The 13158-nt window shown below is 37.2% G+C and overlaps 1 protein-coding gene across 2 annotated transcripts in view; it reads left to right on the top strand.

The window, feature by feature from the left end:
• The first annotated feature begins 484 nt into the window (after positions 1-484).
• LOC129280752 (protein EFR3 homolog B-like) overlaps positions 485-13158 on the top strand; it is a 30529-nt gene continuing 17855 nt past the window's right edge. Inside the window, exons 1-9 of one of the 2 annotated variants that reach the window (XM_054916759.2) lie at positions 485-559; positions 1704-1831; positions 2758-2908; positions 4079-4200; positions 4632-4817; positions 7397-7522; positions 9194-9272; positions 10680-10815; positions 12061-12228. In XM_054916759.2, coding sequence (XP_054772734.2) covers positions 1725-1831; positions 2758-2908; positions 4079-4200; positions 4632-4817; positions 7397-7522; positions 9194-9272; positions 10680-10815; positions 12061-12228 — 1075 coding nt within the window. In that variant the 5' untranslated portion in view covers positions 485-559; positions 1704-1724. The remainder of the gene's footprint in view (positions 560-1703; positions 1832-2757; positions 2909-4078; positions 4201-4631; positions 4818-7396; positions 7523-9193; positions 9273-10679; positions 10816-12060; positions 12229-13158) is intronic. The other variant, XM_054916760.2, reaches the window with a different exon arrangement.

Below are 13158 nucleotides of genomic sequence, written 5' to 3' on the forward strand. Positions count from 1 at the left end.
AGGGATAACTCTTACCAAAATAATTTTGCGCAATCATCTTTTAAGACAAAATTTCACATCACAATTTTTCGGTAAATATGTAACAATGTCTGATTTACCCCTAAGATATTATGTAGTCTTGCCTTTAGTTGCATTGATATACTTGCAAACACTAACCAGTATATTATACAAATAAGGCTTTGAGAAAGTATAGTGGGAAATATTTATCCGAGGTTGGTCTGGCAATTACTATTTTTCCTGAGGGGCGAAGCCCCAAGGGAAAATAGTAATATTGCCAGTCCAACCGAGGATTAATAATTACCACTATGCTTTCGAAGGAAACGCCTTCGCCTTTGTTTTATATCCCCATCCCCATCAACAATTTGAATCATAATTCCCTTTGACATTCACCTTTACTTACCCCCCCCCCCCTTCTGGCATGTTTGAAAATAAACCATTATAATTGCTAATCAACATAATCACTTTCACTTCCTTCCTTACAGGTTGCTGCAACTGTTTTGCGGCATGCAAGCCCCGCTACAAGAGACTTGTGGACAACATCTATCCAGACACAGCTGAGGTACGTTTAGGAGGTCAAAGTTCAAAGTCAAGGTTAAAAATAAAGCTAGTGGTGATGATAATAACTAATTTTTGTCTCGCCCACCAGAGGTGAAGGCGAGACTTAGGGGTTCAAATGTCGTCTGTCCGTCACAAACCTTATTACACATAACTCTGCAACCGTAAGTCACTTTTCAACCAAACTTGGATGGTAGATGGACTTGGGGGACCTGCATGTTATACTGCAGTCAGAGGTCACATGGTAAGGTCAAAGGTAATTTTCAGGTCAACGTTAAAGTTTTCATGCAAGACTCTCTTATGACACCTAACTCCGCAACCGGAAGTCACTTTTCAACCAATCTTGGATTGTCATGTAGTTAGGAGACCTGCATGTCATGCTGCAGTCGCAAGTCACATGGTAAGGTCAAAGTTCATTTTCAGGTCAACGTTAAAGTTTTTGTGCACTTAGACTCTCTTGATGACACATAACTCTGCAACCGTAAATCACTTTTCAACCAAACTTGGATGGTAGATGTACTTAGGGGACCTGCATGTTATTGTTTTGGGAGGTCACATGGTATGGTCAAAGTTCATTTTGAGGTAAACATTAAAATTTACATGCAAGACTCTTATGACAAGTGTTATTCCATCCCAGTCATTTCACTATGAAGTTTCGATACATTACAATTCTGTTGCGTGCCCTCTCAAATCATGATATTTCTGGTTCTTCTCATAAGTGGGCGAGACACAAAATCGCTTATGCCTTGTTTTAAAAGGCAATGATAATGAAACATACATGACACTATCATTAGTCCAGTTTAATAATCAGAGTTGATTTGGTCCATTCATTAGATCAAACATGGACTTCTGTGTGCTTTGAATCATAGTTGTACATGCATTTCCTATTTGTTTCAATTACACACCATTAGGAGTATGAAAATTCTGTTGATAACCAGGGCAGCTTTTCCTTTTTACTCTATTTGTGGTTTCATTTTGTTCCATGCCATAGGATGACTGAAACCAGTCAACTACTTTACATGTATCTAGGTCAAAATACTGATTTTGGCTCTCAGTGCTGATTCAGTAATTGCCAACTCTGTTATTAGTGTGAAGCAATGTGATTGATCAGACCTGGGTTTTTTTTTTCCGATTATTATTTTTTTTAGGAGGGTTTGGTGCGAAGCAACATGGAGAAGTTGACATTCTATGCCGTGTCTCACAATGAGAAACTTGATCGCATCGGTAGCTACCTTGCACAGAGGTTAGACAGGGATGTGTACAGACAACGCATAGGGTAAGGAGAGTGTAGTGGGTGGTCTTGAGATGTTGGACGGGGAGGTCCATTATACAATGGATAGGGTAAGAAACAGTGGGTAATAATAATAATAATAATAGCCAATTTTTAGACTTTTCCCAGAATGGCTCAAAGCACGTTACAGCGTATTATTACCCCGGTCATTGGATTCATTTCAATCCCGCACGAAAAGTGCACAATTTCCACTCCCTGGGGAGCATTCCTTGCATTCATCGCAGCCTCATTATGGCGCTGGCAAAATCAAACATACAATATCTTTCGCATCCTACCGGGTACCCATTTAGCACCTAGGTCGAGAGTGGCAAAGTGTGGATTAACACCTTGCCAAAGGACGCTAGACCGCGGTGGGATTCGAACACACGACCCTCTGTATACAAGGCGAGAGTCAGAACCACTACACCACGGTGGTGGTCTTTGATTAGATGTAATGTACAGACAACACATACTTTGAGAAACGTGTGGTGGGTGGTCTTTAAAGAGGTTAGACAAGGATTATGCAGACAGCAAATCAAAGGGTAAAAAAAACGTGGAGCGGTCGGTGATTTTGAGAGGTGTTTGACAGAGGTTGTACGGTTTTAGCATCAAGAGGCAGAGGACATCAATGATGTGTGACTCGATTCTGTTTTCGCCGGATTCAGATCGAAGGTTCATGACTCGGGCTCGGACTGGACTTCTAGCCTGTGTACTGATGACTTGGTGATGAGTCTGGCACAATTTCATGGAATTTACACACTAGTGCGGTTTCATATTTCTTTGCCGTCACGTCACGGATATGGATATGTGTGACTCGGGGAATTGTGCAACCTCCGATGTTATTTCTCTGTTTGTATTTCCATCCTTGATAATTCATCGCATATCCGTTTCTTGATATTTTTCTCTTTTTCTTTCTCTCTCTCTCTCTCCAGGTATGTGTTGATTTCCATGCAAGCTTTAGACCAGCTTCTATTGGCGTGCCATGCACAGAGTCTGAATCTCTTTGTAGAAAGCTTCTTGAAAATGGTCCACAAACTACTGGAATCTAACAACATAGAGCTACAGGTTTATGGTACACAATCTGTAAGTACATACATGTATGCTCACTGTAGTTAGAACATGATATTCATTAAAAAGTAATACTGTAGAGCTTTTTTTTTAATTTGATTTGGATAAAACATTGTTGTGCATGATGTACAACAATCTATCATTCCCCCCAAAAAAATCTGATTAATTAGTAAATGGTGCACAAACTTTTTTTTTTTATCCATTCTATTTGAGTTGGATTTAGTCCATTGTGCACATTACCAGTTCATGAAATAGTGCTCGCTACAAAATACTCTTACTTTGTTATATGTATGGTTTTTCCATATTTACTACTTTATTCAACCAATTATACCCCTTGTTTCCTATGTTTTCATTAATTGACTCAACTGGAATCAACTGTAGCCTATAATGGAAGGGTCTTTATTATAAAGCCTATAGTTTTTCTTTACGGTATTGTAAATGCTACCAATCACACATATGGTATCTTAAAAAGAAAATTATATAAAGGCGATACCATTTCCAGTTGCCATTCCTGGATAAAGTAATTTAATTTCACCTAAACACAACACTTTCTGAATTGGCAACCATTCAAAGTTAGGTAGAATTTAATAGACTTAATATCATTCTATGTTTCTAACCACTGGAAGTGGGGCAGAAGGCTTATTGTAACAATTATTAACTATTTCTGCCCCTGGCATTCCAGTACTTAATATTTATTATTGGTAGTCCTTTGTTCTCTGAATTCATTTAACAAATAAAAATAATAAAATAAGAATAATGATATTAATAACATGATGGATTAGGGCATCATGGTCGAGTGGTTACGACTCTCGTCTTTCAATCAGAGGGACTTGGGTTTAAATCCAAGCCATGGTGTGCTTTCTTTCAGCAAGAAATTTGTGCTGCACTCGACCCAGGTGAGGTGAATGGGTAACCGGTAGGAAGAAATTTCTTGAATGCTTGAGCGCCCGATCAAGGAAGCCGTGCTAAAGACGGGATAATAATAAAACTATTGCGTTTAAGCAGGGCCCACTGGGAGGCAAGTTTTCAGAACTGAAGTGGCTACCCTGGGTAAAATATGACATTATTATTATTATTGAAAAATGCAAATTGGCAATTTTTCATCAGGTATTTTTTTATTCATTACTGTTGCCAATTTGAGGAGCACAGGCAGATTACCACTACCTTTTATGTTTGTTCTTCTAGTTTGTGAAGTTTGCTAACATTGAGGAGGATACACCGTCTTACCATCGACGATATGATTTCTTCATCTCCAAGTTCAGCTCTATGTGTCATAATAACAACGAGAATATGAGTGTCCGGAGAAAGTGAGTTTATTATCATTATTAGGACTGAGTCATTGGTTTCACTTTATTAGCCATGGTTTGAGTACCAGTGGAAAAAGGGCGGAAATGGGTTTCCAAAAATTCAAGTGGTGCCAAATTTCTTCTGTAGGCAGGAACTGGGAACAGACGCCAGCAATATTGGAGGTTATGGTATGTTAAAGAGCAAGAGGTAATTTGGACAAAATTTAACTTTCAAAAGTTGTCCACATTCAGTTATTTAAACAAAGGATATTATTAACTTCCAAAGTTTTTATTGTTGTACATCCAATATCACTGGTTATTTACTATTCCCCTTGATCAAGTGAATCCTCACAAAAATAAGCTGATGTTTTGTATTATGTACTTTTTGAAATCGATAACGAAATGTACGCTAATTAAATTTGATTTACGTCATTTCTGTTGTGTCTCACCAGAATTCGGATCGCTGGACTGAAGGGGATCCAGGGCGTGATCAGGAAGACCGTTAGCGATGAGCTCCAGGTGAAGATATGGGAGAAACAACACATGGAGAAGATTGTTCCGTCACTCCTGTTCAATATGCATGAGGGCTTTGAAAGGTACAAGGAACTTGCATGCCAACAAACAACTAATGACCCAAGGTAGCCAAGCTTAAAATATCAATGTTTATAAAATGGTGATACAGATTCTATCACGTGACCAGTCATGTGATACAGATTCTGTCACATGACCAATCATGTATTTTTAACCCTAAAACCGTTGGGGGTGGGGTTGAATCAACCCCCCTCCTCGGCATTTTCCATGACCATTCCTCTGCGCGAAATTTTTCAACCGCGCCACTCTCTTGACTTTTTACTTTGAAGTCTTGCGCATCTTTTGAGACCTAATTTATCATGCCTGGTATGCAGTTAAAAAATTGAGCAACATTATGTAAGTGCATTCCAGACCAAAAATTGCTCCAAAACTTGATTATATGTACAAAGTCAATGAATATTGGGTTTTCTCATCTTATTCATAAAGATATGATTATTTTTACTTTCATCAGATGAAATTAATTGATTTAAGCATAATTATGCTTCAAAAACGTTCTGCTATGAATTTGGTCATTAAAAACAAAGAAAAACAATGAAATACGTAAGATATTCATTTTCAAACCAGATTTTTTTTTTCATATGTAATTGTTAGCAATGGTATTAAGAATAATTTCACCAAATGTTAGCATTCTAGGAGCTTTTTTAGTGAATTAGAGCAAAAAGTATGATTTACGCATAAATTGGCATAATTCATATTTTAAAAAAAGTCTTATTTCAGAAAATTAACCATACAGCCTTACAGATCACATCCCACACTATTATCATGCCAATTTTCACAGCGTTCGCACGATCGGCGGCCAAATTGGCGAACGAATATTGTTGACTAACATATTTCTATTGACCGTTCATGATTTGAGACGAGATTTTGAGGTGAGGATGGTTTGTTAAATACATGTAACAAACACCAACATCACTATCTGATCAAACAAATGTATCATTTGATCTGGAAAACTGTCCAAATGCCCTTGACCATGCATCAGGAATGTTAGAATTCCACAGGTACCTCATGCGTATAATTCTTACTAATGCCATTTGTTTTTGTCTTCATACCTATTAATCACTTTTCCTGTTGGTCCGTTAGTCTGTACCAAAATTTGTTTTGTTCAACTTGCTCTCATTTTTTTTCATTTCTGCATCAGTTATGTTCATACTTGGTACATACAATGTATGATCCTTGGGTAATACCACATGTGACCCCATGAGAATGCTGGGGTCAAAGGTTAACTAGGGGTCAAAAGGTCAAATGATATGATGTCATGTCCATCCTGTTTCAAATTTTGTTAACAACTTATTTTCATTTCTTTATATCTGCATCAATTTTTATCACACTTGGTTCAAATGATCATTGTGTAATACCACACATTGGAGAGTCTTAGGAGCAGTGAACGAGAAAGACGTAGCAGTCGTCTGATCGTTTGAGTCAACGTCGTCGTCTGCCCTTGTTCACTGCAATTGCGAATACTTTAGATTTCACTCGACTTGTACGTGTACGTACGTCCACTTGAAACATCGCGATAACCAGCGGGTCATGACACGCCCTACCCGGAAGATCTGGCGACCCGTTCGGGTGATGCGAAGGTGCAATTTGTGCACACGTGCCCTTTCACTTGCTTTGATTCCTTTTTACTCGAGTTGGGATATATATCGATATAGATTTTGGAGGCCAGAAAGCAATTCCAAATATGATGAACATAGTGCATCGTACAACTTACATTAATTTTGTGAAAAGTCACTGAAAACTGTTTTAAAAGGGAAAGGTTGATCTTCATGCTGGGCTTGAACTGTCAAAATGACGTCACTCACGTACACGTCCACTATGATTTAGGAGAACCGCAAAATGGATGTGGCGAGGTTCTCGATTCTGATAGTGGACGTGTGTGAGGACCTGAGGCATATGGCAGGCCAAAAAATGACGTCATCTCGTACCAGTCCACTATGTAGACGTACATTTCTAAAAGTGCTTATTTATATTCTTGAGGATGGTAAGGTCAAAGGTCATCAAGGGGTCAAAAGATTATATTCCACATATCATTGATCGTGAAATCAGGCGAGACTTGAGTTCGTGAACCACCTTGTTTTATTTTATACCAACAAACAACTAATGACCAAGGATGTCAAACATTCACTACTTTTTTGTATTTCATTACATTTTTATGAAATATGTGGAATATTTCTATAGACTTGAATGTAAGGAAGCTCTTAGTTATTAAAATCACATCATGCTACAACAATGGCAATTCTACAGAGTCATTGAGGGTTTAAATAATTTCTACATTACAATGAGAAAAAATGAAATATTTTATATTTCAAATGATAATACAAACAAAATAATTTTTGGGAGATGTCATAGGTTTCCTCGTCTGCATATATGTGTCATTGTCAAGTCATTTGCATGTAATTTTGTTTCCTTGTGTGTGTGAAATTCCTATATGCTATAACTCTTATTTTACATGTACATCCAATCTTTATGTATTTGTAAACTTCACGCTTGCTTGAATATCTGTTTATCTAGCAATTTACCAAGCAACTCATTTTTACACTGCATGACTGTGTAGCCTATTTTAATCAATGTTTGTCGTTCCTTTTTGCGTGTGTGTAACATTTAACTTGATGTGATTGAATTGTAGTCATGAGTCACCTGTATCGGACAACGTAGAAGAGAGACCCGCTGCCCTTGCTGAGACTTGCCTGAGGAATGTCATGTGTAGCGCCGCGTACAACAACATCCATTCTGTGCTCAAACCTGTCCTCAGGTATGTGATAGACAAGAAGTATGTGAATCAATGCGTTATTTTAGTTGAATGTTTGATTTAAATCAAGGTACCTATAGTTGCAGTGAACAATGATTTCATGAGAAAGTCTTTATGAAAATCGAAGTTGATTTTGGTTGTCATCATTACATCACAGATCTAGATCTGGGGCCCGTTTCATAAAGGACTTGCAACTGTTGTAACTTTGCCATTATGACAACTACCGTGGTAATAGGGCTTAGCAGCCAATCATAATCAAGGTTACCGTGGTAGCTGCCATAATGGCAAAGTTACAACAGTTGCAAGTCCTTTATGAAACGGGCTCCTGGTTTATTTGCATCCCTGTTAAATCTTGAAGTCTAAGCTGGAAATGATCACAATGAAGATCACCAACACAGATAAGCATATGTGGGACAGTGTATTCTTATTGCTTAGAAAAAGACCCAGCATCTTGCTGGAATGCCATGCTTTTTCTCAGAAATTACACATTTTCTAGTAAAATAATAATTGTATGGCTTGTACATGTATCTTTTATTTATACTTACAAATACTTTCATAATTTTGCTAGATTCTATTTGAACTCACTTTAGATTGCTACCATAACTGGCTTATACTACATGTATATCTTATGAATCCATCCTGAATGGCATCATATACCTAAAGAGATGGTCCAGGCTGGAGATATTTCTATCTCCAGAAATAGAGTAAAATTCACAGAGCAAAACGCTGAAAATTTGATCAAAATTGGATAACAAATAACGAATTTTTCGAATTTTAAAGATTTGCATTACTCCGATGAAAAAGTTCTAGCATGTCTTTATGAATATTCATTAGGTGGGCTGATGCCCCACTTGTTCTTTTGTATTTTATTACATGAAATTAGGTTTATTCAAATTTTTTCTACCAAGAACTAGAACAATTGGATTGAAAACTGATTAAGTGCATTAGGTATTTATTGCCGCGACTTACTTCATCATAATGGAGACACATCATTTACAAAAGTATGAAAAAATGAAACATATATGATTTCATGTAATAACATAAGAAAAAGGAAAGTGGGGATGTGACATCATCAGCCTACCTAATGAATATTCATGACGATGTGCCTATAACTCTTTTCACAAAATATTGATAAACTTTAAAACTCAATAACTTCGTTATTTGTTATCCAATTTTGATGAAATTTTCAGCATTTTGCTTTGTGAATTTCACTCTATTTATTTAGATATAAATATTTTCAGCCCGGACCATCCCTTTTAATGTAGTCAACGAAGGACTTGTATGATCTCGAAAAGCATTGTACAAAGTATGGTTGTATACAGTTTTCATATTTATATGTTGTAGTTATATGTGTACCATTGCAAAAACGTTGAGCAGGAATTTCAACATACTGTATTGTCTCATACCAAGTTGTTTTATATCCAAGATCAAGATTTTGACAAGTCAGAAGCTCAAGTTTTTTTACACTTAGTGTGTTCTTCCCCTCCATTAGCTGTGCTGGACCATGATTTTTTTCACTTTTACAAAAGTAGAGTTAAAAATATGACACACTGGAGCATACAACAAGATGCATAATATGAAAGAAAAGGGAAATATTCTGTTCTCTGTAAATGAATTAATAATCTTAATATAGATTGTTATAATGAATTGACTGGTTATATTTTCATATTTTAGACATCTTGACCTTCATGAGATCTGGCTACCCACCGACTTTGCAGTGAAGGTCTTCAAGGTCATCATGTATTCCATGCAGGTAAATAACCTCTGCGAGTTGCACGATCTGTTTGCGATCGAATGTTTGTACAAAATTCTAACCCAGGAAGTCACACATAACTTTAAGAACCACTCGTGACCCTGTAGTAAATGATACATGTTTCCCTATATTTTCATTAGAATTGATTTACAGTGGTGCATGAGCTCGTTTGTAAGGGGCAAGTCCATAAAATATGTATGTCTGATCCCATGTTTGTGAGACCTTCTTGAAATTTTCTGTCTCTGATTTCTAATTCGTATGACAGTCTGTAATGCTGTCAAATGACGATGGCTTGGTCAGTTTATGACGTGAAGTAAAACTTGAGAAAAATGGGGGTCGGATGTACGAAAAGGTTGATTATTTTATGGAATTGCCCTATGTTACAAACAGCTTTATGAAAACAGCCAGTCCTGTACATTAAAGGTTCTAATATTTTTAAAGGTACCTTATGAATCATTTCTCAGTATAAACTGATATCGTCTTTTGTGATACCCTCCTCAAATGTCAGTTGTCTTTCCTTAATACTGAGCAGCAACCTTTTAAGAAAGCTTCAATTCACCATTTATTTTAGCTGCATCTGGATCAAATATGGTTAAATGGATTGCGAATAGATAAAAATTTTGTAACTTAAAGGAGAATGAAACTCTTGGAGCAAGTTAGCTTTTGTGAAAGCAGAAAAATCAAAGAATAAGATCAACAAAAGTTTGAGTAAAATAGGACTAGCAATAGAAGAGTTATGAGCATTTGAATGTCGAGATCACTAATGCTATGGAGATCCTCCCATTGGCAATGCGACCAAGATCTATGATGTCACAGATGAACAACTCTCCCCTTTTGGACACTGAAAATATACCCCAAAACATCTCTTTTTGCTCATTCTAATCATATGACAAACGATTCATCAATGATATAATGTTGTGAAACCTCTGTACTTGTCCTCTCATAAAAAGAACACCTCACCTTGTGATACATGTAGACTCTATAAAAGTGAGAATATAAAGTGAAATAAGTACTAAAGTAATGAGGGAGTTGTACGTGTGTGACATCACAGATCTTGGTCGCATTGCCAATGGGAGGATCTACATGGCATTAGTGATCTCAATATTCAAATGCTCATAACTTTCTTATTATTCATTCAATCTTCCTCAAACTTTCAACAATATGTTTCTTTGATTTTTCTCTTTCATATGGATTCAGCTGGTTTCAAGGGTTTCATTCTCCTTTAAGATTGTAATATGTTCTCAATTTTATTCCTGCCGATAAAATAGCTTATTGTCAATATCTGTAGCATCCACTCTCAAACTAACAATTTATCCGCTCAATAATACTGTATTTTATGTCTTCGCAAGGAACCTCCACATACTATTTAATGTTACATCCTACATGTATGTTGTTGTTTCTTTTCAGTCCCAGTATCTGTATGTGGCACCTCATTATCTTCTGCTCCATTTGGATGAGAACATGAATAATTCTCCTCGCATCAAGCGTAGCATCGTAGAGGTTCTCAAAGAGACGGTTGCCATAGCAGCCGATGGAGCAGTAGGTCAGTATCTTATCTTAATATTAATATTCGGGACCCTGTTACATAGGCTTATGATCAATTGGTCTTATGCCAATTCGTCCAAATACCAACTCGTCTACTATCATTTGGTCTAACATCAGTTTGTCCACTATCCACATGGTCTAATTGCTATTTCGTCCATTCATCATTTCGTCCATTAGTCATTTAGTCCAAATCCCACTTGGTCTAATTGGACTTAGTGTTAATTGGGCAAAATAAATGAAAATAAAATGGATATTAGACCAACTGATTATAAGAGGAAATGGTCATAGACGAAATGGTGATTAGACGAAGCGATGATTGGACCAAATGGTTATTGGACCAACTGGTCATTAGACGAAATGTTGATGGACGGAATGACATTCGACTAAATGAAGGTAGACCACAGTGATGAGTGGACGAATTGGCAATAGACGAATTGGTAGTTTACCGTTACGTAAAGGTTAGTGATGAATTGCAAATATGAAAGGACCACTCCGATTGGTGCTAGGTCAGTGTTTTAAACAAAGTGCGCATATAAGAATGATTTTGATTGGTCATAAAATTAAGGAATTAATTGCAAACCTGGAGTGTTACAGAGCCCAGATTTTCATTTTAAAGAACCTTTGTACGCCTATAGTCGGATGTTACACAAAGGATTATCAGTAATATCTTCCACCAACTGATAAAGTTGGAAGACGAGTAGGAATGTTTATTTTCATGTTTGTTAGATTGATAACTTTTTGTCTCACATTCATAGCAGAAGCAAAACATAATAATAGTTATAAAAATAGTAATTATTATATAAAAATAATTAAAGAATAATAATTTGAACCAAAGGTCATGGGTTTGAGTCCCACCAGGCGGATGACTGAAGCCTGCGTTGTGTGTAAATGTCTCTCCCGTGTTCCATAGATGCAGACTATGTTGCAGTGAAAAACACTCCATCCCTCGGAATGGACGTTAAATGGAGGCCCTGTGTAGAGGAGAGTCACCACCTTTGCATGTTGAGTACCCACTGCACTGTTGGTATAAGAGTAGGGGGAAACCCCAGTGTAGTGGTCCACCTGCACCCCCCCCCCCCCATCAGGTATATCGGGAGGAGAGACCTGAGGGTCATAGTGATTCAGTTTGCTTTTATTTGCTGTACACTAGAGAGAGGTACATTATTCCTCTCTTTCCATCAGAATGAGAATTTATATACTTTTTGATGGATTAAATTAATTAATCACCTTGTTTCACTGACAGGGACATCCGTGCTGGAAGTGTTCAACACCCTTCTTCGTCATTTGAGATCATCAGTGGATAAGAGACTCTCCGGCCACACCCCGTCACCGAAGCCAAATAGACAGGCCAAACAAGATGTTGATGAGAGACAAGAAGCTCTCTTTGAAGAAGCGATCATTGATACAATAGGTAAGTACTTCAGGGCGCAGTCTTACAAAGAGTTGCGATTGATCCAATCAATCGCAACTGGACGGCCAGCAATGTCAACATCTATTATGCATGTTTGTTCAAAATATTTTCTAATTATGATGTACATTCAGGCATTCATTGTTTTCTTGAAAATTCAGTGTGCTTTTCTTTGTTTACAAAGGACATTGTGCAAATTTCTTGTAGAATAAATTATGACACCGATGGATTTCCATAGAGTTAAACTCTTTGTAAGATGGGAGCGTTTCATGGAAGGACTTGACAGATGATAAAGCCGCAAAGTGTGGATTATCCGACAGTTACCATAGGTACTGTGGATGTCAGCCAATCAAAAACGAGGGGAAATTAGTCAGATCAACAACTTGTCAGATGATAAGTGTTGGTGAAAATGCTCTCCTGCTTGATACATTGATTTTGGAAATCCTTGATGGCAGTTATATTTACGGAAAGAAAATTAAAATGTTTCTTATCGTTATTGAAGTTTCACTATAAGGTTTCTAAACTCCAGAACCATGCAGATTTGTTGTATTATGTAACTCTCTGGTATTCCGACATTATTTTGTTATCTCTTACATGTTTGTATACCTTGTACCTTTCTGCTTACACAGAAGGTATCCTAGGTTATTTATTGTAAATATGCTGGCATTAACCCTAAAATGGCCGGGGGGGGGGTTGAATCAACCCCCTCCCCTCAACATTTTCTGTGATTATTCTGCCGCGCGAAATTTTTTAACCGCGCCACTCTCAGAGTTTATAATGTTAAGTCTCGCGCATCTTTTGAGACCAAATTTACGACGCCCGGGTACACGGTTTTCGAAATTACACAACATTCTGTAAGTGCATGTCAGACCAAAAATTGTTCCAAAACGTGATTTTGTGTACAAAGTCAATGCAAATTGAGTTTTCTCATCT

The sequence above is a fragment of the Lytechinus pictus genome, chromosome 17 (genome assembly GCF_037042905.1).
Source record: "Lytechinus pictus isolate F3 Inbred chromosome 17, Lp3.0, whole genome shotgun sequence".
Classification (NCBI taxonomy): Eukaryota; Metazoa; Echinodermata; class Echinoidea; order Temnopleuroida; family Toxopneustidae; genus Lytechinus; species Lytechinus pictus.